The sequence below is a fragment of the Lissotriton vulgaris genome, chromosome 5 (genome assembly GCF_964263255.1).
Source record: "Lissotriton vulgaris chromosome 5, aLisVul1.2, whole genome shotgun sequence".
In the NCBI taxonomy this organism is placed as follows: Eukaryota; Metazoa; Chordata; class Amphibia; order Caudata; family Salamandridae; genus Lissotriton; species Lissotriton vulgaris.
The window spans coordinates 1930862849-1930890528 of NC_141693.1; the positions used below are offsets into that span (position 1 = coordinate 1930862849).

The 27680-nt window shown below is 46.4% G+C and overlaps 1 protein-coding gene across 1 annotated transcript in view; it reads left to right on the forward strand.

Annotated features, from left to right (window-relative positions):
- NEU1 (neuraminidase 1) overlaps positions 1–27680 on the forward strand; it is a 105963-nt gene that overhangs the window by 50139 nt on the left and 28144 nt on the right. Inside the window, exons 2-3 of the mRNA XM_086924558.1 lie at positions 11694–11892; positions 20719–20984. Of these exons, the coding sequence (XP_086780684.1) occupies positions 11694–11892; positions 20719–20984 (465 nt within the window). The remainder of the gene's footprint in view (positions 1–11693; positions 11893–20718; positions 20985–27680) is intronic.

Consider the following 27680-nt stretch of genomic DNA (forward strand, 5'->3'; position numbering starts at 1 on the left):
AAAAATTACGCTTTTTATTGCTTTCGAACATTATTTTTTCTTAAACATATATGTTATAATGTTCCAGGCTAATGTACTTTCCCGGAAAATTTACAATTGTCCTGCAAGTAAAATATATTCCTTTTTCTAGAAAAAGGGCGTTTCTTCGTCCCATGACGGAGCCTTTGAGCAAAAGATGCTCGGCCTGCTGTCTTAGTCACCGATACGCCTGAATATCAGATTCTTATCGATCACTTTATGTTGCAGGAGTAGAGAACACAACAGCCCTTGACCATTTATCTTTACTGCGTTCCTGCGTATTATACCTTTTATCCGTCATGTAATTGGACTGCTTTATTTCACTTGCCTTTTACTGATTCGAAAACAGTGACTAAAATTAAAAACTTTACCAATGTAAATAGTACTACCATGTTTTGTTTTAAAAACCTTTATTGTGAAAATGTCAGTATACAAATACGGGCCTATAACCACGTGGGCCGGCCACGGAGCAAACTGGAATCGTATATGATGAGGAGACATTTACACTGTAGAGGAACGTAACGAGCGGGCCATTAGGTTGCAAGAACTAAGGTGTCTAACAGTTGCGGAATCGGTGGACGTACATTTTGTAATTAAAATACGACAGGGCCACTTACAATAAAATTATCTAGATTTACATTTGCGGGCAAGTACCATGGGTGACGTTAATTCGAACTTTCAATAGTACAGTAATCAATAACACATCAGAACTTAATATCAATAGGGATGTCGAAATATTCAATCAATTCTCGTCCCAGCCCGCCATGTGCTTCAAAACTGCATACGTATCTCGTGATATCAAGGTTGTGCAACCAGTACACAACAAGGAGTTACGAGTCCCATTTATACCGGCGCCATTTTGGGCGAGGCCGGGCAGGTCCAGGATATAGTCAAAATGTCTCCACCAACCAACGGTCGCACCAGAACCCCTTTCGGCAGTCAAAAAAGGTTCAGTTAAATGACAACAGAAGAGATAGGCAACAAGAACCAACAGTCAAAAGAGGGGAGGGCAAGATCTAAAGCCATTGTTCTACAAACTCTCAACCAGCCTTGGAGGGAAAAATCCTGAAGAATGTACAAACTGAAAAACAGTTTTTGTCTGTATAGCATCAGCAGCAACGCTTGAGTCAGCTTTGTGTGAAGCCACCATTTTGATTCAATCAATAGCGTCCCCCTGCACACATTCAGGGACCTGGTCGTGTCTTCAGGTCAAACGGATTGTGGGACAAGATGCAGAAAGGAAAAGGAAAAAAGTTCCGCCGGACCTCGGGAGCCGGCCGCCTATGTCATGGGCGATCTTTGGCCCCACCAGGGCAATAGTGAAGCTGCAGCAGGTGCAAATAAGCTTCAGACAGTGTTACAAGCACTGCTCAGAACTCTCAACTATGACACCACCTCCGTGCCATCCGGATCTTGGCGCCTTGTGCTGGTTCCGACCTATTCACACATCGGTCCGCTACTGACACCACCTCATAAGCCAACGGGGCACCCCACGCCGACTTTCGGCGCAGCATTGTAGGATGGCCACACCAGTGCGGCAACTTGCTAGACACCACCTCCGTGCCATCCAGATCTCGGCGCGTTGTGCTGCCTTCGGCCTACTGTAGCCGCAAGTGCGGACGCAACTCAGCTGGATAGCGAGTGAAACACCAAGGGGCGCCCCACTGCAGCCGAGGAGCCTCCATCTTGGGGGCGACGCACAGCATCCCATTGCTTTCCAATGCAGTCAGATCCTCAAACAGCCCCCACTGACTGACGCGACCTCACAGGCCAACTGGGCACCCCACGCCGACTTTCGGCGCAGCATTGTAGGATGGCCACACCAGTGCGGCAACTTGCTGGACACCACCTCGGTGCCATCCGGATCTTGGCATGTTGTGCTGCCTTCGGCCTATTCGCACATCGGTCCGCTACTGACGCCGCCTCATGTGCCAACGGATTTTCTACGCTTTTTATAGCAGCGCGTAACGTAAGCATAACAGGTCATGTGACTTCTTTATAAAACTTTTCATTGGTTCATTTTACTTTTGGTTTCCTAATGATAGAAGGCTTGATCATATGACCTAAAAATAACACTTTTTTCATTGGATTAAAACATTTTTTTTTCCCAAACGATGAAAGCCCCACCTTGTTTCTGGATGTTTCAGACTGAAGCTGGCGTCAGCATGAGAGCACCACCATCTCGTGGCTCCGTCGTGATCATTCCGCAAACAATCATGGCAGCCGCTCCCCACCGGAAGCCTGCAGGAGTCGGGGGCACCCAAGACTTTTGTAAAATCTTCAAGGCTCAGGGGACGTCCGAGTTCCAAGATGTCCCAGGGCCATTTTAGTGGACCAGGCCCAAATCCGAAGAGCCGTCCGCCATTTTAAGAGTCCTGTGGCAGCCGCCTATCGCTGCACCGCAAGAGTGGGCGCAACTCAACTACATGGTGAGCGAGACGCCGTAGCCGCAAGAGCAGGCGATAAACAGCTGAATGGAGGATGAGGCACAGTGTAGCAAAAGCGGGCGGAATGGCAACTGAAACGGTAAAGGGGTGCCCCAGTACAGCAGACGAGCCTCCACCTAGGGAGGCCCGTTCACGCCGCCCCCCCGGGGCGTCCCACGCCGTTTTTCGGAGCAGCATTGTAGGATGCCAAAACCAGTGCGGCAACTTACTGGACATCACCTGGGTGCCATCCACATCTCAGCGCGTTCTGCTGCCTTGGGACTATTCGCACAACAGACCGCTACTGACGAGGCCTTCCCCCGCGCCCCCCGGGACGCCCCACGCCGTTTTTCGGAGCTGCATTGTAGGATACCAAAAACCAGTGCGGCACCCAGGTAACATCACCTGGGTGCCGTCCAGAACTCAGCACGTTGTGCTGCCTTGGGACTATTCGCACAAAACACAGCTACTGACCATTGTTGCTTCTTTTTTCAAAAAAATGTTTAAATGCATTTACTGTTTTTGTTGCGTTGTATATATTTATAAGTTATTAAAGTGTTATAATCCTACTACTTTGTTGGAGTGCTATATATTTATAATGTGACACATAATTGTAAAAACTTTGATGTACAAAGAGGCATCCCTGGAATCTTCCGCTTCAGGCTCGGACCCACACACCCTCACAGTGAGAATCCCCTCCCCAAGCACAATACAGGATGGTTATCAGATAGTAGGAACGCGTGTGGTGTGACGGATCTCATCGGGTGGGGGCCTTGATCTACTGTAACTCCTTTGAAGAGGGGTGATTCTCTACAGCTGGGGCCATAAACTACATCTGCAGGGCTAGGTGATAGCCTGGGACCGGCCTGGACAATCGGACACAGAGGAAGAGGAGTGTCAGAGGGTGCGGTAGTGAATAGGGTGAAAGGGAGGTGTCGGGCGGGCACAGGGTGTGATTCTCAGAGAAGAACAGCGCAGATGGGAGGAGGTTTCTGGCCCATGCATGAGAGAGAGAGCGGGGGTGACCAGTGCGTGGGGGAGATGCTTGCGAGGGTGGGGAGCCATGCTGAGGATCGGCGGCGTGCAGAGAGTGGGTCTGGTCAAGGCATCTAAAATGGCTGCCGTGCTCAACAAAGGTGTGGCATTGCAAAAAAGGCAAGATGGCGCAGACAATGTTTATCAATAAGGATTAATTTATAACAATTATTTTTAACAAAATATTTACTTGCAGTGACAAAATGGCGGTCAACAGTTCCTGATTTCCATCGAATCGAACGTTAACAGACGTCACGCAGCAAAAAAAAAAACACTCACGCACAGCCGCTGGAAGACATGTATCAACATATATGAGCCTCCTCAGCCACCCTCAGAAAACATAAGGGGTCAGGATACGTCTCCCGTACCCCCTTATGAAATGAAATGAAATGAAAAAGAAATTTCTAAAGCGCACTGCGGCCAAGCGGCTTCCTGGCGCTGAGGAGCACAACAGTATCTACAGAGGGTCCCATGAGAGGTTAGCCGGGAAATGCCTCAAGAAAAAGAAAAGTTTTAAGGGCTTTACGAAAGTGAGAAAAAATGGGGATAGAGCGGATGGAGAGAGGGAGATTGTTCCAAATCTGGGGGACCAATACAGAAAATCGGGTGCCCTCGGTTCGGGATTTGCGGAAGCGGGGGACATGAAGGAGAGAAAGAGAAGAAGAGCGGAGAGATCGACTGGGAGCGTGGGAGGAGATTAGAAAGTTAATGAAGAGCGGGGCAGAACGAACGTGCGCCCGGAAAGCCAGACCGGCTAATTTAAACCGGGACCTGAAGAGAACCAGGAGCCAATGGAGGGATTTGAGGGCCGGGGTGATGTGGGAGGATTTGGGAAGACGAAGGATAAGGCGGGCCGCCTGGTTTTGGATGGCCTGGAGACGGCGAGTTTCGTAGGCGGGGATGGCTACGTACAGGCCGTTGCCATAATCCAGGCGGGATGTAATGTGGGCCGTGATAGTGGTTTTGAGGGCATCAACAGAAAAGAACCGGGAGATCTTGCGAATAAGGCGGAGGGAGGAAAAACAAGAAGACAAAACGGAACTGATTTGGGCGTGGATGGAAAGATCATTGCTGATCTTGATGCCCAAAGTCCGGACTGAGGAGACAGGAGAGGGGGGAGGACCAAAAGAAAGGGGCCAGTGAGCAGAGGACCAGGGATTAGACGATCCGCCAGTAAGGACGAGCTCCGTTTTATCGGGATTGAGCTTCAATTGGTTGAAGCTCATCCACTCAGAGATGAAAACAAGGGTAGAACAGAACTTAGGAAGAGAGTCAGCTGGGGAAGAGAGATCGAAGACGAGCTGGAGGTCGTCTGCATAATTATACACAGAGACCCCCAGCTCGAGAAGAGAGGAGATGAGGGGGCGGATGTAAAGATTGAAAAGAAGAGGGGAAAGGGAAGAACCTTGAGGGACCCCACAGGTGACCGGGAGTGGGGGAGCAGAAAAATCAGAAAGGTGAACTGCCTGTGATCTGCCTTGGAGGAAGGACGCGATCCAGGAGAAGGCAGTGCCTTGGATGCCCGCTGCGCTGACATGGTCGAGAAGGATGGCATGATCGACCGTGTCAAACGCAGCGGACACCTAGTACCCTATACCTAGTAATTTAATTAAATCAAAACACAAAATGGCGAATTCACGTTTCGCTAACAGTTTGCGACCCGGTTCGCGAACCGAGAAGCACTTCTACCGCGAAAAATCAAATTTTTATTATTTGCCCCACGGGACCCTTTAATAACCCCAACATCATTCCTAGGGGGTCAAGAGGGGTCTACCTTGCCCCCTTTCATTAAATTCCCCCTTCGTTTTTCTCCTCCTCTTGTCTCTCGATCCTACCGAGAGACAAGATGGCGGCCGCACCGGACTGTTTAGAATGTTGACAGACACCGGAGAGCCAATCAGCTTCGCTACGCAAAGCTCCGTTACGCGAAAAGTACGCGATCTGGAGCGCTATATGGGACGCTGTCACAGATATATCTGTTTTTTTAAACGTTAATTTCTCAAAATCCACTGGAGCACATATATTGAGACCCAGCAAAGGCACATCGGGCTAACAGTCCCTATAATTTTGCCAAGTTTCGTGTAAATCCATTCAGCCGTTCGAGCTAAAAGTGAGGCCAAAGGCCCTATGGAAAAATGAATGGGAAAAACGCGTTTTGGGACCCCCCTTTTTTCTCGGCCCCCCCTTGACGGAACCCCCCCAAATTTTCAGGGGCTGCTCAGAAACAAAATGTGCCATTTTCCTGAAAATTTCAGCCGATTCCGTCCACAAACGCCAAAGTTATTAGACATAGAATTTTCAAAAGTTCCATAGAGAAAAAATCCTAACTAGATATATCTACTGGCGACCGCCAGTAGGTAATATATATATATATATATATATATATATATATATATATATATATATATATATATATATATATATATATATATAATTTGTGTGTATATATGTCATCAGAGATGTCACTGACCATGTAATATGCAACGTCATTAGCAGTGCATTGCTGGGGCGCAAGTTATAATTCGCTCAGCTAACTATAACTGCTGAATTTCTCTAGTTTTGTACGAGTGAAATGTCAGCCTAACTATAACGTTCCTGTAACCTGTGGCATTTTCTGTGAATGAATATATATATATACGTTGCATTACAACATTAGCACAGCAGCAAGTACACAATTTACATATAACATGAATAAAATATCTAATACCAATATATAAAGGAGATGTTTTAGATGGACAATAGAATAGATGGATGATATCCACGTTGAGGTAGCTATGGTAGGGTGTTGTGAAGGTGGGGAGAGTGGAGGCATAGTTTCCTCGAGGTAGTGACGCTAAAATGTATTCAGAAGGTGCGGGTGGGAGCTAAGAGACCAGTTGTATTGATTAAGGCCGAGGGTTTAGATATTTATTGAAGAGAAAGTTTCAGATTCTTCTTGAAGTGAGGAAATGATTTTCACACAAATCCTGAGGCAACAAGTTCCAGATTCTAGGAGCGTTCCTGGCGAAGGAACGGGTGCGAGATTTCTCTTTCTTAAATGTTGCTGGGATCCGGAGTAGACTGTCAGATCCTCAAAGTGGTCTCTTTTGACTGACTTTTGAAAATGTATTTGTAAGGTAGGCTGTTTTTTCGTGTAGAGAGCTTTGTGGGTTCTGAAAGCAGTTTTAAGTATAGCTCTTGCCTTGATGGATGGTCGGTTGAGTTTCTTGAGAGTGGGAATTAAGTGGCCGAAGGGGTTCTCATCTGGCGGCAGTCTAGCCACTGGATGGAATGTGACCTTCAGTGGGGCTATGTGTGTTTTTGGGGCACCCATTATCGTTGTGTTCACGTAGTCCAGCTTGGGGAGGACTAAGGATTGTACCACAGTATTTAGGTCTTCGAAAGGGATGAAAGGCTTGACTTTTTAAGGCGTTTCAACGTGTAGAAGTCACTTTTTGCAGTGGCATTAATATGCTCTTTCATACTCCGGTGTCTGTCAAGTGTAATCCCTAGGGATTTAACAGAGTTGGATATGGATAGTTGGGAGTTTAATGCAGTTGGATTGTCAAGCTAGATATCTATGGGAAAGGTTTTTTCTTTGGGTAGGATGAAAAGGAGTTTGGTTTTGATGAGCTTGAGATGGTTACTGGACATCCTGGATTGAACCGTGGAAAGAGTGCTATTTAGGCTCTGAATGTCTTTGATTGACAATATTTTCAAATAGAGTTGAGTGCCATCTGCGTAGAGATGATAGGCAATTTTGGCTTGTTTCAGGTTCATTGCTAGGGCTTCTGTATAGAGGTTGAATAGGGCGGGAGATTTAATACATTCTTGTGTGACTTCTTGCGAGACAAGGATTGCTTTTGAGGTAGAGTTGTTTAATTTGATTAGCTGAGAGCTTTGGTTTAGGGAAGACGAAACCACTTACGGACAGTTCCATTGATGCACGATGATGTTTAAGAGAATGTCATGGTTGACAGTATCAAAGGCAGCCGAGTGGTCCAGGCGGAGTAGGAGGCAGGCCTGGTCATTATCCCAGGATTTGTGTAACTCTGTCTATGATGTTCAGAATTTCAGTCTCTGTGATGCATTCTTTTCTGAACCCAGATTGGAAAGTGTCGTGCAAGTTGTATTTTTCAATGTGGCTGTTGAGTTGTGCAAGCATGCATTTTTTTATGGGTTTTGCGAGGAGGGGGAGATAAGTTATAGGTCTGTAGTTGTTAAGGATGTTCTGGTCCATGTCTCTTTTTAGGTCTTGCGCCAAGCGTTGCAGTGTGCAGCATTGCTCGCGCAGCGAGACTTCATGTAGGGGCTTTCAGAATTCGCTTCAGATGTTCGCACACGTTGCGTGTGCGCTTTTACTTTTGCCCCAGGCTATTGGCCTTTGCGTGCGTCTTTTTAACACAGCGCGCAATTGGCCAAAGACGGGCACATTGCTCCACCCATGGCCTATTGGTGTCGGTTACCCGCATGGCCGCCATGTGGTTTCAAATATCATGCCCGACACGGGCGCGATAATTGAAACCAGATGTCTCGCTTGGTGGAACTGAGAGGGTGCAGGGCCTCTTCGATGCTGCCAGGTACTTGTGTACTGTTCCGCCGCGCGGAAGGTGCAGCCGGAGTTTAGGTTTTGTGTCGAGTCAGTGGGGTGCGGGGCGGCTGCTGTGCCTGGTCCCTGTGCGTAATGTAAAGCAGTATCTCTTTTGGAGTCTGCGCGCGTCCCTGCAGCTGTTGCGCGAATTCTTGGTTTGTCCTGGCATCTCGGACCGCATGGGTTATCCTGGGTCACTCTATGCTTGGGGGCTTCCGGCTGTTTCAAGCTTAAAGCCCCCAGGGAGGCACATGAGATCACACAACAGTGCCTTAGGTGACAGTCAAAGCAGCCTTTCTTTGACTCCTGCCTATGACTCCTGCCTATGCCCCCGCGGGACTCTCCAGGGTCCAAGTGGTGAACAACCCCTCTCTTATTTGCACATTTTTGGGACACAAATGTTATTAAATAAAGGGGTATCCCATGGACTGCTCATCTTTATTTGGAAAGCATGATGGGCTCTCCCATTGGCAGGCTTTTGGAAGTAGTTAATTTACTGAAGAACGGCGTGACTCTGAATTTCAGCAGTATTACGTATATTGATCGCCACTTGAATCTATCCGCCTTTTGCTGCCGATTTCTCCTTTCGTTTGCATGCGTTGGACGCAAAAGGTATGGTGTGTGTGTGTGTCAGCGTGTGTGCAAGTTGTGTGTGTGCCAGCCTGCTGCGTTGTGTGTCTCTGGGCCTCGGCAGGCCCCGGCTGTTCCCCAGTCCATGCGAGGAATGCGCTCTCCTCCCACATCCTTAGCCAGCCTCCACTGTCACTCCCTCCCACTCCCTTCTCCTGCAGCCTCTACCTCCCCAGGGACAGTAGCCCTCCCCTGGCCCATCCCGCCCCACAACCTCTCCCTCCCAAGATACACCGGCCCTCTTGGGTTGACAGTTAATGGGTTGCGTTATTAACAGTCCCTCAAACCTTGTTAGAAGCACAATTCTTATGTTGTTCTGGCAGCTGACTAGCTTGCTCGTCTTTTTACGACTTTTTTAAGAATGGAGTGTTCAGACGAGTCAGTGTTCTGAAGAATACTTATACAATTGTTTATCCCAATATGCATATTGTTGGTGTTTGTGGTTTAGTGTATGTCCAAAGTGGAAATGAACATTCATATGCCCTTTCAAACAAAGAAAAAAGTATGATTGCGCCACATAAATCATCAATAAATTGTGTTCCTACAAAGTGCAGTATCTTATTGGCCATACACTAAGTAGCAGAGTGATGACAGACACCTGATGTGAATTTATACCCAGTGTTTGCCCCAGAAACCGTTGCGAAAAAGGGGCCTGCATAAATGGGAGCATTATTGAAAAGACAAAGTAATCGACAAGTACCCAGGAGACGGTCGCAAAAAAAAAGGAAGACATTCCTGCAAGTATAAAGTATTGCCCCTAAAACAAACTTTGCATTAATTTTTTTTTTAATTTGCAATTGGTATCTAAACATTGTTTGTGAATGGTTAGCTGTTGCTTATGAGCAATTCATCCTTCCGAGGACGATAAAATGAGTCTCATTGAGTTGTGTAACCATAAACATCTGTTATCAGCGCCAAGATACCAAGGGTGAACGTGTGCTTAACAAATACGCATGTTATGTTAGGTTTTACGTTATGTTATTTGTGTTGGTGTGTTTGCAAGGTGCTTTAGCTAGAGGCACAGATGGTAAATAAGACCGCGAGACAGGGGGCGCCCGAGGTAGTGAGACACACAGAGGAGCCCACGGGGTGGAGAGGCAGAGACAGAGCGAGGAGCAGAGACGAGAGGAGAGAGGGGGGCCCGAAGCTGGATGTTTGATTGATGGGAGGTAAAGAAAAAGAGGTGACAGTAAGAGATAAGGCGATGGACACACGGACTGAGCTCCAGACAGACTGACAAAGACTTGCTGCACAGTGTACGTACCTCACCCGCTATACCCTTTGTACCTCAGAATGCTGCCACTGTACACAACCCTGCTGCTCACAGCGCTGCTCCTGCTCACCTCTCGGCGCTATCCTCAGAGTGTTACCCACGGTACCGCTCAGTGCTGCATCGTGTGCATCACAGCACAGGCTCCCTGTGCGCAGCCAACAGGACTATTGCATATACCTGACATCCGCTGTACCTCACAACGTGCTACTGCTGCGCTTCTCGGCTCTATCTTCTGCGTAATTCGTCTTTACGCAACTCGGCCTCTATCATACACCTCCCTGGAGGTTGCCTCGTTACCATCTCTACCTCACGGTGCTACTCGCTTTCCACGCTTTGTGTGATCCAAAACCTCCTCCACTTAAGTACCTCACAGGACAACTGCCTGGACATGGCCCTGCTGCTCCCGCTGTACCTCACAGCACTCCTGCAGCGCCTCTCAACGTCAGTCTCGCGCTGGACGGGCATCAATCAGCCTGGGGAGGCCCCCTCCGGAGTGCGTGTCCCTGCCCTCCTGCACCTGCTCTTCATGTCCGCACGCTCCTGCAGGCTGGGTGGCTGAGTGGGTTCATTGCCTGCTCCGGCTGCAACGAACGTGACCTGTTGCGGTGCCACAGCTGAGGCTAATAGGAGCCCGGGGGCAGCGAGCTCTCCCTCGCCCAGATCAGCCAAATCTCTTGTGACAGGCGGCATGTTGTAGGGCCACGGGCATTAAGTGGCTACAGTCGGCAGAGGGGCACAGGGCAGGCGCAAAGACATGCCCAAATCAGCTTTAAGATGGCTGCGGCCGGATGTAATATTACGCAGAACCTCATAAGCGTAACTAAATAATAACACACTTCCTGTAATGTAATTTGTTTTTGAAGGGCCAGCACTCCCTGCATACCATTACGAGTTACCAGGAACAGTGCAAGGGGTTTCACGGCTCAAATGGCAGTCTGCGTCGTCCGGCGGCGACGTCGGAGGAGGGGGCCGGGAGGGCTGCTGTGACGTCAGCCTCGTTCTCGGAGTCCATTGGCCCCGGCCTCGGATCTTCCACGCGCTGGAGGGCGGACCTAATTCACGGTGCCGCGGGGCTCCCATGCCCGAGGGAGAGCCCTGCGGAGCCTACAGAACACCGGATTGGCGGTAAGTGGGACAGGGGGGGGGGCGGTGCGCTTGTGAGTGCGAGCGTGTGTGTGTGTGTGTGCGACGGGGGGGTCTCTGTATGTGTATGTGCGCTCGTGTGTGTGTGTCTCTGTGTGTGCGCATGCGTGCAGGGGGAAGTGTGCCTGTGTATGTTTGCGCTTCCCAGGAGACAGCAGCTGGCCACAGCGAGCGCGTTCGCGAGCGCGTGGCCCGCTCTGATCACCTCCTTGGAGAGCAAATGCGCGTGGCCAGGTGCTGTCTCCTGGGAAGCCGACCCAGCGACAATAGATCTCTGGCGGACAGCGCTAACGTGCTGTAACGCCATGAGACCTAAAAACGGCTCCTAAACCCTTCTGGCTGGCACCACAGTAATGATGGAAGACTTATTTTCTTGTAAAGTACTCAACGCAGGAACCTTTTCTATAAGAAGTTTAGCCTCGTTGAATGCACTTTGTACATCATCTGACTGCATTTACACGTTAACCTCCTCTTCCTTATTTCATTTACTTTTTGGGTAAATGTTGCCCTCTATAAAATCATAAAAAATAAAGATCACTGCATGCCTGTGAACGTAGCAGCTCAAGAAGGTCTTCACACATGTTTTTTATCCCTCCAGGAGCAGGTGGATCCTCTGATCGTGAGCGAGCAGCTGCTGTGGATCTCTGGCAAGAAGATTGCGAATGTGGACACTTACCGGATCCCTCTGATTACATACACCCCGCGTGGGCACCTGCTGGCCTTCTCTGAGGCACGTAAAGATGGCCCCTACGACGATGGTCCCAAGTTCCTGGCCATGCGCCGCTCTATGGATAAAGGTGAGCGCGTGAGGGAGTGGACTGGAGTGAGTATGGTGGTCGACTGTTGTGGGATGCGGTGAATCTAGCGGGCTTTCAAGTAAGTGGAGAGGATATGGCCTAACGGATAGATTGTCTGACCTCGAAGCTGAGGAACTGGGTTCGCTTCTCGGCAGGGACGCGCAACATCCTATGATTCTGGTCAAATCACTTAATCTCCCTGTGCCTAACAAAATGAATGTGTCCGTTTGTAACGGAACTGGTGCACGTGTAAAGTGCTCTCAGTACTGCCAAGTACCACGCATCAGGCATTAGACTTGGGCATTTCCGAGTGGTGGTCCACAGCACCCCTCTGAAATCCAAAGTCCTGAATTATAGCGCCTTCTGAGCTGTCAAGATATAGCGCTGCTTATGCACCATTACTAAAATCTGGAATGGCAGTGCGAGGTGCAGTGTTCCAGGCAGGCTTCGGGGTTGGCTCAGGCTGCTCTAGCTTCTACGGTAACAATGTAACCGCTTTGACACAGATAGCCACACTCGTTAATTAGGCCTTAGGACGGCCTGCAGTCTGCGGCGCGTGTAGAGGGAGGTTCCGTTTAGTTGGTTGGCTGCTACCAATGCAGCAGCACAGGCAGCTCACCCGAAAACTAAATGAATCGTATCCTGCGACCCGACTCACCCGACCGTCACCTCACCCGCAGCGGCCAGTTGATAGTGACTGAACTGACCGCAGTGCTGCTGGTCGTAGTGGAATCCAGCTCAATAGCCCTCCACCAGAGCAGCACACCACAATCCAGCCTGTGCAGAGGTGAGCACGTTGAATGCAGCACACCCGCCCGGCATTCTGTGGCCTGCGGGAGAATCTGCGTCGTACTCGTGACAGCGGCCACGAGGGGCCCTTTCTGAATGGCCGCACTCACCAGCTTTAAATTGCAGCTAAGAGTAAGTGGAGTGAGGTTTTCTCCCCTTTTGTTTTGTGAATCATGTCACTGTTATGTGGTCGGTAATTGTTGGCAGGGCAAGCTCCTTATAGTGTTCTCATGACTCCACAGCCTGCCAGTGCACATAACGTGTCTAACACCAGCAGGCGCGCAACACCCATTGGACTCACCGGGCTTCAGCCCCCCCGTCGTGTCTGGCAGCCCGGGATGAGACAGATCCCGGGCACACACACAGCCACACCTGAACGTTTCACAGGTCTTTAAAAGACCATTTGAATGTTAATTAGGCCTTGCTGTTGTTTCACCCCTTGTTGGAGGCCCTGCAGCTCCACTCTGCCTACTGATTAAAGGGTCAGCCCCCCCGAAATTTTTTCTTAGCCCCCCCTCCCCCGAAATTTGGCTCTAGTTGCGCCTCTGAACACCAGACAGGATCTGGCATGTTTTTTACAAGTCCTCCTGGCCCCAGGAAGTCATTGCTTCGAACGATCGATTTAGGCCCAGATCTTTGTACTGGTGTGAATGTAAGACATTGTTCTGCATTCTGTCCATCAACTGTGTTTTTTGCAATTTTCACCCCGAGTGGGTTGGGTATGCTCAGACGTGAGTCCCAGGCTCTCCACATCACTGGAGTCAAGCTATCCAGGCTGAAGAAGGTTGATAGCCAGAAACCGGTCCTTGGATGCTTGATTTCGGTCTAGGAAAGACATGGCTTGGTAGTTCGGGCTGGACTGTTCCCATGAGGCACAGGGTCAAGGCTGATTTGCATATAGCCAGTGTCTGACCTAGGGTGGTGTGGAGTGCAAAAAAACGATGGATTTAGGCCCAGATCTTTGTACTGGGGTGAATGTAAGACATTGTTCTGCATTCTGTCCATCAACTGTGTTTTTTGCAATTTGCGACCCTGGCAGGGCATAGGCAAAATAAACTACTCTACTTAGTTCGTAGTTCAGGAAGCTTTGTTTGGTATATACAACAACCATAAAAGCAATAACAAGTTTAAAAATAGATACTAAAAGCAAAGTCAACCATATATAGGATAATCCAATTAGTTACATGTAAATCGGTTAGCAAGCACAATGACTTTTCTTACATCAATTGGTTTTTGGATATGACGCAACAAAAAAACACATCCTCCGGATCATTAAGAGTAACAAGTAGTTTCATAGCTGCATTTATTGTTCTCACATTATGTTTTATAAAAAGTGGCCTCAAATAAAATCACCTAAAATTCAGATAAAAATGGCAAAAGAGCATAAAGTGCATGGTGCATTGTTTGGATTGCTCGGAGTGGTGCACGGAGTGGTGTGACGCGTTTCCATTATGGGGAAAGCGACTAGGTGATGTACTATTCCTCGTCTCATTGTGATCAGAGCAAACCGATGTGAGGGCTTAGTAACTGTAGACAGAACATCTTGAAAACCGCTTCTACATTCAATAGTTTGGTAAAATATGAATGTGGATTGCTTTCCTAATACTCTCATAAAGATCTCTTTTTCCTGTCATCATTGTGAGGCTGTTTTTAAAAGACGCACATAGTGCACCCTGCAACTTAAGTTCTGCTGCTGAGAGCATTTGAACTTTCTGTCCCTGTAATAGTCCGGCAATTTTACACCGTCCACGCAATTTTTTCTGTGATTCTGAAAGCAGCAGTAGTGATCACAAGTGTAAAATCATATAGCATGTGAGCAGATTGTGGGTATACAGTCGTTTGTTAGTAGGATCATGTACTTTGTTTGCAGCACTTTCATGTTCTTTTCATGCGTGGTCCTTGCTCAAATGAGTCTCATCTCTTTGTTTATCTGTTTCCATTAACTTAATTTCTTGATTTTGCTTGCAAAAAAGTGTCACTGTTAGTGTCATACATTTAGTAGTTGAATGTCATTCATAAGTATTCTGAAACCTGGAAAATGTCACACACAGGACTCTTAAAACGTGGCAGCCATGCTGTCTGTTTCATGTCGAATAGTGCCCTTCCATTTCTGGTGCTTTGCAATAGTGTTAACATTTTCGTTCAGTTTCTCGTGGCTGAAATGGCTGTAATTTCTCATATATATTTCCCTCATCTTCATTGGTAGATTTTTGCTCACGAGAAAGTGTCACTCATAGTTGTTGAATGTCACTCATAATTACACTGAAATTATAAAAATGTCTCACGTTAGCAATCTGGAATCTTGGCAGCTATGCGCTCTGATACTTTCGAGTCGAGTTTGTGCTATATAAAACTAAAAAAAAAAGTCTTAACATTATCGTGGAGAATCCAAAGTATGTGGCTGCTCTCTGAATCTTGTTTCCAGCATGTTTTCTGCCACGCTTGTTTCCCATGTCTGTTCTGTATTCTGAAGTGGCCTTGGTGACACTTCATAAGACTGCTGAGTAAATGAGGATCGAGAATCTGCAAAGATTGTGTGTTTCTCTCGATCTTAGTCAGTACTGCACCCTGCAATGAAGCCTGACACCAGTGCATTGTTGTACCTCTGGGTTTGGCAGGAAGTAGTGCAGTTTCTGAGGATGCAAAGACTCCAGTTTGTCCTCTGAAAATCTCTTCCAGCTGCCATCTTTGTAGACACTGACCGGTGAGATACAGCGATTCTGGTTGGAGCCTCTAGTGTATGAGCAGCCTTGGCAATGCAAACTCGTGTGTTGACAATCCATGCACACCAGGGCTCTCTTTGGTAAACAATCAAAGGAGAACTTTCACTATTGAAGAGTGGGGTCTGGAAAGGGGGCTGGAGAGTTTCGGCTTTTGTTTCTTACATCCATACTCCAGTTAGCATGAGAATGAGATTCTATGCCGGCCAATATTTGTAGGCAGGATATGTGTCAAAACCTCAATAAAAAAGAATTGTTTCAAGTCAAGTCAAGTCAAAAGATCTTTATTCGGAATAAAAACATCCATAAAAGTACATGCAAATGCAGTTTCAAAACAGTACAGTACAATAATATGACAGCTGGCAAAAAGACATAAACCAATCAATCAATCAATTTCACAGTAACACACAGAATGTCCCTCCTTGCTAAAATGTTATGTAGAATTGTTTCTAAAAGACCGGTTCTGTTAGCACCCATTCACTTAAACTGCCTCAGAATAATGGAGAGGTGTGGTGCAGAGGCCAGGGCAGCTGACTTCGGAGCACAGGGTTCACAGTTCGATCCCCGGCTCCGGCGGCAGCTCATCTCAGCACCATGTGACTCTGGGCAATAGCTCACGTAATTTTCACGACTCCCTCAGCGCCTTGACACCCGCAAGGGTGAGTAGTTTGCGCTTTACAAATACGCATTTACATTTACTATGATAAAAGGTTGAGTTGACATTACCCCGCTCGGTTATTTCATGGCTTTATTTTCACGTTTTCTTTTGTGTTGTCGTTTTTAGGTCTCGGGACCGTTAAGCTGCGAAGCAGCTTCCGGTCATTAGGTCTCCGGACCGTTAAGCTGCGAAGCAGCTTCCGGTCAGGAGATCTTATGTTGTGTAGTAGGGCTTCAGAACCCGCCTCCCTGCTCTGTCTCTCCACCATTGGCTGGCTTCCTAAACAGAGGCCAGCCATTGGAGGAGAGAGCCGTCCCTCTAAAGAAGCCCCGTCTTTTTCGGATTTGGGGGCGTCATTTTTGCTGTTCTTTAGACAGTGACGTCGTCCGTCACTCAGAACAGCTAAACACCCCCCCGAATCCGAAAAATGCCGGATGCTTGAGGCCGCCATTTTCCTGCTGGTAAGGTTGAGGTAGGCTGCTCTCGCTTCCTCCTCCACTCCTGGCTCAGCTCCCCCTCGTCTCCGGGCTCCCATGCAGCGCCCTCAGTGTCTCATGGATGTTGTTTTTTTTTTTTAATCACTGTGATTCGCCACAATCCGCCTCTGACGCACCCTCAGCTCCTCCGCGTTTACCGGAAAGATACACAACCCGACAAACACTTCAGTCGGAAAAGCCCCGCCCTACCTCTGTGTGCGAGACGCCATCGTTTGCGCACCACAGCTTTCCTCAACGAGAGTGTATCTGCGACTGTCCTCCCTCCAAACTAAGGATCCAGGTAGGTTTTACTCAGTGAATTTACTGACAAACGCGAGATTGGGTAGTCGTTTTGTGCCAGGAGCTGCAGAATTTCGTCTGCGTGGTGACTGTGCGTGCGTTTGTGTGTGCCGGGGTCGCCTGGGAATGGGGGCCGTGTGACCAGGAGAAAAGAAAAGCAGTTGCCGAACTTGGAACGTTTTAACCGCGGGTCAATCTCTTTCTCTTCTGCAGCCCTCGCCGTCAGGTATGTTTTCGACGCTCGTTTGTCCTAGTTTGCCTCCTGCTCTTTCCCTTTTATTTCGTTGCCCGTCTTCCCAGCACTTCCTCTTCTGTTCCCAGTTTCTGTTCAAGAGAAGAAGGAAAGGCCGGGTCAGCCCTGCTAAGCATACTCATTAACCCCCTCCCTCCGCCCGCAGCTCTCCTTCGTCCCCCGTTCTCGTGCGACATTGTAAATGTATTTGAGCTGCTTCACCACCTCTGGTGCACGTGTAATTGCTGCTGTGTGCGGTGGCCAGCTCGCACGTGACTGCACAGGCCCTGCTCGGGTTTATGGGACCAACACTGAAATTCTTTACGAGTAGTCATGCAGTGAATACAAGAGACAAAAGTACAATATTTATTGCGAGGGTTGAGGAGCCTCCACACCTCCACTAAGGCATAGTCATGGAGCAGGTCTTTGATCATGACGGAAAATATGCCACAGCTTCATCCTGCTAGATCGGTCTGTTATATTCAGACCTCTGCCCAAATCCTGTTTATTGTCGCTAAATTCTGATATCACTCTTGAGAGGTCAGAAAACAAGTACGATTTGGTCCCTGCTGGTGCATGCGCTAAATCGAATACTAATACCTACCCCTGAATTCTGACTTTTGTAAAGACATATCACTCTGCTAAGTATTACAAGTTTCAGAATGCCCAGGGTGAAAAACGTACAAATTAAAGAATCGCCACCCCTCTCTTGTACAGTGCATACTTACAGCATCTGTTCATGAGTCCCATGCATTGCAATAAAAAAATAACCTTGAACACCCAATCTCTTCTCAACATTTTCAGACTCAGTAGGAGCTAAGTGTGAATTCTGTATTAGAGCAATATTCATATGGCTAAACATGAACTTCTCAAGAACTTTCTTTCATCTTATATGGTGTGTGAGTCTGTTGGCATTAAGTGAGAGGAGTTGGATATTTTGCAAGTGAGCATTAGGGTTTCTGTAATTTATCTAAATACCAGTGTGCATTGTTACCTTCTACCAATGGTTCCCATCAGTAGAAACCCATGCCACCTAATGTGTGAGTGCCACCCAGGATTCAAGGACTACTTGTAGATAATGGGCAATTATGTCAGAATAAATATAGTGCAAAAAGAGGGCTGTGAATAAGTGCATACATACTTTGTGTTGTGTCATTCTTGCCAACAGGCGTTTCGCCTGTTGCACTGCAGTGCCTAATTTAACAGTGGGGCAGTTGTTGGCAGCGAAATATCCTTCGGCTGGTTGGGAAGGGGAGTGGCGCACGAGGGGCACCCCTTATTTTAAAAAAGGCAATCCGTGCAGGTAGACACCAATGTCAAGACTGAGTTAGCGTTTGACCCGCGATGAAATGTTAGCAAATCATGAATAACATAATAGACTAGAGTCATTACATTTGTGCTGTGTGCGGTGACCAGGTCGCACGTGACTGCACAGGCCCTGCTCGGGTTTATGGGACCAGTTATTGGGTGGTTTAGATATCTTGTAAGATGTGGGTTATTCGCAAAACAAAGCGAGTTAAAACTGTCTAGAAATGAAGTGGGGCCGAATGCCACGCTTGACGTTGTCTGCGGCGCCACCACAGACTGCTGACCGCAGATCAGTGCATTTGAAGTTGCCATTCAAGTGTCTTTCATTTCGAAAACTATTTCCTCTGATGGTAAGGCCTGCATTCTGACGCTTCCTGCACTAAAAAACAAACGGATTCCAACCATGCAGGACCACAGTGCTAGGAAAGAGGGGAGTACAGGGATGGGAAAAGCCTAGCAACCTAGTTTATACGTGAGATCTATTCATCATGGTTGCAGAATGCCTTGATCTCGAAAAACTGTGATTTACCAACCTGAATGCAGATCTTTCAAAGAGAAGCATATCTTCATGCTTGCTGCATTTAGTTGCTGACCGCATGTGCCTGTTGTTACTCATGACCAGGTTACTTACTGCTAATCTTCATTACTCCAAGAGTTTTTTTGTGCTGTTCTGTTGGGGAGCTGAAGCTCTCAGTCATGTGGCGAGGTAGATTTAGGAGGTCATTGTTATTAAAAAGTAGTGATAATGATGGCTTTTGAAACATACAATGGTCTACTCTCAGAGTGTAAGTGTAAGTTCAATGATGCAGTAGCGGTCGGTAGTGGGAGTAGCTGCCGGGCGGTGATGTGGGGAGGGGGAGGGGCATTGTGGGGTGTAGTAATCTATGAATTACGGAGGATTACAGGTAAGTAAACATATAAATAAATAAAACGATTTTCGTTGTGTGCACTGCATTACATTTGGGGATGTAGTGCATCCAATACAATTATTTTTATTTATATATATTTACTTACCTGTAATCCTCCGTAATCCATAGATTATTACCCCCCACAATGCCCCTCCCCACATCACCGCCCGGCAGCTACTCCCGCCACCGACCGCTACTGTAATGATGAAGAAAAAATGTTGGTGAGACTTCTATGGATCCAATGATCGCCTCCATATTGATCTCTTTTCTTCTGAATGAAAGTAAAAACATTGTAATACCTTTCTACAACACTGAATATAGAGCCCTTTCTGAGGACCTATGTGGGCTGAAGTTAAAAATTAAAAATGTCTCTTTGAAAAAGTTCTGCATAGTATTAATAATGCAAAAGCTACCATTAGTTTTCCGCTTTGAAACCGTCAAATCCATTAAGAGGCGACTATCCTGTATTTAACATCAAATGATGCTTGGCCTGCTGTGAGGCAGGAGGCCACAACTCACTTTTAGTCACCCCTTACACCTCAGTTTGTGCTGCCTACATCAGCATGTTGGGTTCAAAGGCAGTTAGTGGTGGGAATATGGTGGTCTGAAAGGCGCCAAACGTCTCATTTAAGAGTTACTGGCTGTGTTTGCTCCACTGCCCCCTGGCTGTGTGTGTGTGTGGGGGGGGGGGGGGGGCTCTGTGTGTGTGTGTGGGGGGGGGGTGGCTCTGTGTGTGTGTGTGTGTGGGGGGGCTCTGTGCATGTGGGGGGGCTCTGTGCGTGTGGGGGGGCTCTGTGTGTGTGGGGGAGGCTCTGTGTGTGTGTGTGGGAGGCTCTGTGTGTGCGTGTGGGGGGGCTCTGTGTGTGTGGGGGGGAGGCTCTGTGTGTGTGTGGGGGAGGCTCTGTGTGTGTGGGGGGGCTCTGTGTGTGTGGGGGGGCTCTGTGTGTGTGTGGGGGGGGGCTCTGTGTGCGTGTGATGGGGGGCTCTGTGTGTGTGTAGGGGGGCTCTGTGTGCGTGTGTGGGGCTCTGTGTGTTGGTGGGGCTCTGTGTGGGTGGCCCTGTATGTGTGTGTGGGTGGGTGGCTTTTCGTGTGTGGCTCTGTGTGGGTGTAAATGCAATAGGTCATGCATTTGCGAGCGATTAACCTATTGGCATTGTAAATGACAATGCCATTTATTTAACGATTAAGCTATTGCCAATGTAAATGACAATGCCATTATTTAAGATGTAAAAAAAAAAAGGTCATGCACAATGCCAATAGCTCTACCTTTAATAATGCCGAGACCATTGCATTGTAAATGCTTGTTGCATCTTTGTTCTTCACATTCTTCACCCCCTTCCTATCCCTCTCTGTCCTTTCTTGATCCTCTTATACCATGCAAGTCCTTCTTTGTAAACATGACTTCTTCACCTCGTCTCTTCCATCCACCTACAGGGGCGACCTGGGAGCCGACCACCTTCATCGAGGATGATGGTACACCGCTGGATGGCCTGAGCCTTGGGGTGGTAGTAGTCGACGACGAGATGGGCTACATCTTCATAGTGTATACGGTCTGCGCCCACTACATTCATTGCAGCGTGGCCAGCACTATGATCATCGCTAGCGTGGACGATGGAGTCAGCTGGAGTTCGCCCCGCAATCTCTCCAAGGAGCTCAACTGCACCAAGATGTTTTCACCAGGTCCGGGCTATGGCATTCAGGTGAGCATTTGCATACTGTAGGGGACCGGGCCGCTAGGGCCTTGATTAGCGGGTAGTCCTGGTGCCCAGAGATGTTCTCAAAAGCCTGCAGCTGGCACTGACTAATGTCGGTGTGACAGATAACAAAGCTGCATGGTCTTGATTCCATCTCATGCCTCTTTATTCCACCATCTGACCCTCCCTGCTACTTTCTTTCACTTTTGTGGGCTATTTTTTATCCTTGCTTTCTCCCTTTGTCACTGTTTTTCCTGTCTTTCTTTTATTATTTCTTTCTTCCTTTGGTATTTTTCTTTCTTTTGCTATGGCTCAAAGTCTCTTTCCTTGGTATTTTTCTCACTCTTGCATTGGTTCAAAGTCTCTTCCTATGGTATTTTTCTCTCGCTTGCTATGACTCATAGTCTCTTCCGATGCTTGCTATGGCTCAATGTCTCTTCCTTTGGAATTTTTCTCTCACTTGCCATGGCTCAAAGTCTCTTCCTTTGGTATTTTTCTCTTGCGTGCTATGGTTCAAAGTTTGGTATTTTTCTCACGGATGCTATGGCTCAGAGTCTCTTTCTTTGGTATTTTTCTCTCTCTTGCTATGGCTCAGAGTCTCTTCCTTTGGTATTTGTCTCTGACTTGCTGTATCGCAAAGTCTCTTCCTTTGATACTTTTCTCTCGCTTGCTATGGCTCAATGTCTCTTCCTTTTGGAATTTTTCTCTCACTTGCCATGGCTCAAAGTCTCTTCCTTTGATATTTTTCTCTTGCGTGCTATGGTTCAAAGTTTGGTATTTTTCTCACGGATGCTATGGCTCAGAGTCTCTTTCTTTGGTATTTTTCTCTCTCTTGCTATGGCTCAGAGTCTCTTCCTTTGGTATTTTTCTCTCGCTTCCTATGGCTCAGTCTCTTCCTTTGGTATTTTTTTCTCGCTTGCTTATGGCTCAGAGTCTCTTCCTTTGGTATTTGTCTCTGACTTGCTGTATCGCAAAGTCTCTTCCTTTGGTATTTTTCTCTCTCTTGCTATGGCTCAAAGTCTCTTCCTTTGATACTTTTCTCTCGCTTGCTATGGCTCAAAGTCTCTTCCTTTGGTATTTTTCTCTTGCTTGCTATGGCTCAAAGTCTCTTCCTTTGGTATTTTCCTCTCTCTTGCTATGGCTCAAAGTCTCTTCCTTTTGGTATTTTTCGCTCTCTTGCTATGGCTCAAAGTCTCTTCCTTTTGGTATTTTTCTCTCTCTCTTGCTATGGCTCAAAGTCTCTTCCTTTGGTATTTTCTCTCGCTTGCTATGGCTCAAAGTCTCTTCCTTTTGGTATTTTCCTCTCTCTTGCTATGGCTCAAAGTCTTTTCCTTTGGTATTTTCTCTCGCTTGCTTTGGGTCAAAGTCTCTTCCTTTGGTATTTTCTCTCACTTGCTATGGCTCAAAGTCTCTTCCTTTGGTATTTTCCTCTCTCTTGCTATGGCTCAAAGTCTCTTCCTTTGGTATTTTCCTCTCTCTTGCTATGGCTCAAAGTCTCTTCCTTTGGTATTTTCTCTCGCTTGCTATGGCTCAGTCTTTTCCTTTGGTATTTTCTCTCGCTTGCTTTGGGTCAAAGTCTCTTCCTTTGGTATTTTCTCTTGCTTGCTTTGGGTCAAAGTCTCTTTCTTTGGTATTTGTCTCTCTCTTGCTATGGCTCAAAGTCTCTTCCTTTGGTATTTTCTCTCGCTTGCTATGGCTCAAAGTCTCTTCCTTTTGGTATTTTCCTCTCTTGCTATGGCTCAAAGTCTTTTCCTTTGGTATTTTCTCTCGCTTGCTTTGGGTCAAAGTCTCTTCCTTTGGTATTTTCTCTCACTTGCTATGGCTCAAAGTCTCTTCCTTTGGTATTTTCTCTCGCTTGCTTTGGGTCAAAGTCTCTTCCTTTGGTATTTTCTCTCACTTGCTATGGCTCAAAGTCTCTTCCTTTGGTATTTTCCTCTCTCTTGCTATGGCTCAAAGTCTCTTCCTTTGGTATTTTCTCTCGCTTGCTATGGCTCAAAGTCTCTTCCTTTTGGTATTTTCCTCTCTTGCTATGGCTCAAAGTCTCTTCCTTTGGTATTTTCTCTCGCTTGCTATGGCTCAAAGTCTCTTCCTTTTGGTATTTTCCTCTCTCTTGCTATGGCTCAAAGTCTTTTCCTTTGGTATTTTCTCTCGCTTGCTATGGCTCAAAGTCTCTTCCTTTTGGTATTTTCCTCTCTCTTGCTATGGCTCAAAGTCTCTTCCTTTGGTATTTTCCTCTCTCTTGCTATGGCTCAAAGTCTCTTCCTTTGGTATTTTCCTCTCTCTTGCTATGGCTCAAAGTCTCTTCCTTTGGTATTTTCCTCTCTCTTGCTATGGCTCAAAGTCTCTTCCTTTGGTATTTTCCTCTCTCTTGCTATGGCTCAAAGTCTCTTCCTTTGGTATTTTCTCTCACTTGCTATGGCTCAAAGTCTCTTCCTTTGGTATTTTTCTCTCTCTTGCTATGGCTCAAAGTCTCTTCCTTTGGTATTTTATCTCGCTTGCTTTGGGTCAAAGTCTCTTCCTTTGGTATTTTATCTCGCTTGCTTTGGGTCAAAGTCTCTTCCTTTGGTATTTTCTCTCACTTGCTATGGCTCAAAGTCTCTTCCTTTGGTATTTTCCTCTCTCTTGCTATGGCTCAAAGTCTCTTCCTTTGGTATTTTCCTCTCTCTTGCTATGGCTCAAAGTCTCTTCCTTTGGTATTTTTCTCTCTCTTGCTATGGCTCAAAGTCTCTTCCTATGGTATTTTTCTCTCGCTTGATATGACTCATAGTCTATTCCGATGCTTGCTATGGCTCAATGTCTCTTCCTTTGGAATTTTTCTCTCACTTGCCATGGCTCAAAGTCTCTTTCTTTGGTATTTTTCTCTCGCTTCCTATGGCTCAGTCTCTTCCTTTGGTATTTTTTTCTCGCTTGCTTATGGCTCAGTCTCTTCCTTTGGTATTTGTCTCTGACTTGCTGTATCGCAAAGTCTCTTCCTTTGGTATTTTCCTCTCTCTTGCTATGGCTCAAAGTCTCTTCCTTTTGGTATTTTTCGCTCTCTTGCTATGGCTCAAAGTCTCTTCCTTTTGGTATTTTTCTCTCTCTCTTGCTATGGCTCAAAGTCTCTTCCTTTGGTATTTTCTCTCGCTTGCTATGGCTCAAAGTCTCTTTCTTTTGGTATTTTCCTCTCTCTTGCTATGGCTCAAAGTCTCTTCCTTTTGGTATTTTTCTCTCTCTCTTGCTATGGCTCAAAGTCTCTTCCTTTGGTATTTTCTCTCGCTTGCTATGGCTCAAAGTCTCTTCCTTTTGGTATTTTCCTCTCTCTTGCTATGGCTCAAAGTCTTTTCCTTTGGTATTTTCTCTCGCTTGCTTTGGGTCAAAGTCTCTTCCTTTGGTATTTTCTCTCACTTGCTATGGCTCAAAGTCTCTTCCTTTGGTATTTTCTCTCGCTTGCTTTGGGTCAAAGTCTCTTCCTTTGGTATTTTCTCTCGCTTGCTTTGGGTCAAAGTCTCTTTCTTTGGTATTTGTCTCTCTCTTGCTATGGCTCAAAGTCTCTTCCTTTGGTATTTTCTCTCGCTTGCTATGGCTCAAAGTCTCTTCCTTTTGGTATTTTCCTCTCTTGCTATGGCTCAAAGTCTTTTCCTTTGGTATTTTCTCTCGCTTGCTTTGGGTCAAAGTCTCTTCCTTTGGTATTTTCTCTCACTTGCTATGGCTCAAAGTCTCTTCCTTTTGGTATTTTCCTCTCTTGCTATGGCTCAAAGTCTCTTCCTTTTGGTATTTTCCTCTCTTGCTATGGCTCAAAGTCTTTTCCTTTGGTATTTTCTCTCGCTTGCTTTGGGTCAAAGTCTCTTCCTTTGGTATTTTCCTCTCTCTTGCTATGGCTCAAAGTCTCTTCCTTTGGTATTTTCCTCTCTCTTGCTATGGCTCAAAGTCTCTTCCTTTGGTATTTTATCTCGCTTGCTTTGGGTCAAAGTCTCTTCCTTTGGTATTTTATCTCGCTTGCTTTGGGTCAAAGTCTCTTCCTTTGGTATTTCCTCTCACTTGCTATGGCTCAAAGTCTCTTCCTTTGGTATTTTCCTCTCACTTGCTATGGCTCAAAGTCTCTTCCTTTTGGTATTTTCCTCTCTTGCTATGGCTCAAAGTCTCTTCCTTTGGTATTTTCTCTCACTTGCTATGGCTCAAAGTCTCTTCCTTTGGTATTTTCCTCTCTCTTGCTATGGCTCAAAGTCTCTTCCTTTGGTATTTTCCTCTCTCTTGCTATGGCTCAAAGTCTCTTCCTTTGGTATTTTCCTCTCTCTTGCTATGGCTTAAAGTCTCTTCCTTTGGTCTTTTTCTCTCTCTTGCTATGGCTCAAAGTCTCTTCCTTTGGTATTTTCTCTCGCTTGCTTTGGGTCAAAGTCTCTTCCTTTGGTATTTTATCTCGCTTGCTTTGGGTCAAAGTCTCTTTCTTTGGTATTTTCTCTCGCTTGCTTTGGGTCAAAGTCTCTTTCTTTGGTATTTGTCGGTCTCTTCCTTTGGTATTTTCTCTCGCTTGCTTTGGGTCAAAATCTCTTCCTTTGGTATTTTCTCTCACTTGCTATGGCTCAAAGTCTCTTCCTTTGGTATTTTCTCTCGCTTGCTTTGGGTCAAAGTCTCTTCCTTTGGTATTTTCTCTCACTTGCTATGGCTCAAAGTCTCTTCCTTTGGTATTTTCTCTCGCTTGCTTTGGGTCAAAGTCTCTTCCTTTGGTATTTTCTCTCACTTGCTATGGCTCAAAGTCTCTTCCTTTGGTATTTTCTCTCGCTTGCTTTGGGTCAAAGTCTCTTCCTTTGGTATTTTCTCTCACTTGCTATGGCTCAAAGTCTCTTCCTTTGGTATTGTTCTCTCTCTTGCTATGGCTCAAAGTCTCTTCCTTTGGTATTTTCCTCTCTCTTGCTATGGCTCAAAGTCTCTTCCTTTGGTATTTTTCTCTCTCTTGCTATGGCTCAAAGTCTCTTCCTTTGATACTTTTCTCTCGCTTGCTATGGCTCAAAGTATCTTCCTTTGGTATTTTTCTCTCGCTTGCTATGGCTCAAAGTCTCTTCCTATGGTATTTTTCTCTCGCTTGATATGACTCATAGTCTCTTCCGATGCTTGCTATGGCTCAATGTCTCTTCCTTTGGAATTTTTCTCTCACTTGCCATGGCTCAAAGTCTCTTGCTTTGGTATTTTTCTCTCGCTTCCTATGGCTCAGAGTCTCTTCCTTTGGTATTTGTCTCTGACTTGCTGTATCGCAAAGTCTCTTCCTTTGGTATTTTTCTCTCTCTTGCTATGGCTCAAAGTCTCTTCCTTTGATACTTTTCTCTCGCTTGCTATGGCTCAAAGTCTCTTCCTTTGGTATTTTTCTCTTGCTTGCTATGGCTCAAAGTCTCTTCCTTTGGTATTTTCCTCTCTTGCTATGGCTCAAAGTCTCTTCCTTTGGTATTTTCCTCTCTCTTGCTATGGCTCAAAGTCTCTTCCTTTTGGTATTTTTCGCTCTCTTGCTATGGCTCAAAGTCTCTTCCTTTTGGTATTTTTCTCTCTCTCTTGCTATGGCTCAAAGTCTCTTCCTTTGGTATTTTCTCTCGCTTGCTATGGCTCAAAGTCTCTTCCTTTTGGTATTTTCCTCTCTCTTGCTATGGCTCAAAGTCTCTTCCTTTTGGTATTTTTCTCTCTCTCTTGCTATGGCTCAAAGTCTCTTCCTTTGGTATTTTCTCTCGCTTGCTATGGCTCAAAGTCTCTTCCTTTGGTATTTTCTCTCGCTTGCTTTGGGTCAAAGTCTCTTCCTTTGGTATTTTCTCTCACTTGCTATGGCTCAAAGTCTCTTCCTTTGGTATTTTTCTCTCTCTTGCTATGGCTCAAAGTCTCTTCCTATGGTATTTTTCTCTCGCTTGATATGACTCATAGTCTCTTCCGATGCTTGCTATGGCTCAATGTCTCTTCCTTTGGAATTTTTCTCTCACTTGCCATGGCTCAAAGTCTCTTGCTTTGGTATTTTTCTCTCGCTTCCTATGGCTCAGTCTCTTCCTTTGGTATTTTTTTCTCGCTTGCTTATGGCTCAGAGTCTCTTCCTTTGGTATTTGTCTCTGACTTGCTGTATCGCAAAGTCTCTTCCTTTGGTATTTTCCTCTCTCTTGCTATGGCTCAAAGTCTCTTCCTTTTGGTATTTTTCGCTCTCTTGCTATGGCTCAAAGTCTCTTCCTGTTGGTATTTTTCTCTCTCTCTTGCTATGGCTCAAAGTCTCTTCCTTTGGTATTTTCTCTCGCTTGCTATGGCTCAAAGTCTCTTCCTTTTGGTATTTTCCTCTCTCTTGCTATGGCTCAAAGTCTCTTCCTTTTGGTATTTTTCTCTCTCTCTTGCTATGGCTCAAAGTCTCTTCCTTTTGGTATTTTCCTCTCTCTTGCTATGGCTCAAAATCTTTTCCTTTGGTATTTTCTCTCGCTTGCTTTGGGTCAAAGTCTCTTCCTTTGGTATTTTCTCTCACTTGCTATGCCTCAAAGTCTCTTCCTTTGGTATTTTCCTCTCTCTTGCTATGGCTCAAAGTCTCTTCCTTTGGTATTTTCCTCTCTCTTGCTATAGCTCAAAGTCTCTTCCTTTGGTATTTTCTCTCGCTTGCTATGGCTCAGTCTTTTCCTTTGGTATTTTCTCTCGCTTGCTTTGGGTCAAAGTCTCTTCCTTTGGTATTTTCTCTCGCTTGCTTTGGGTCAAAGTCTCTTTCTTTGGTATTTG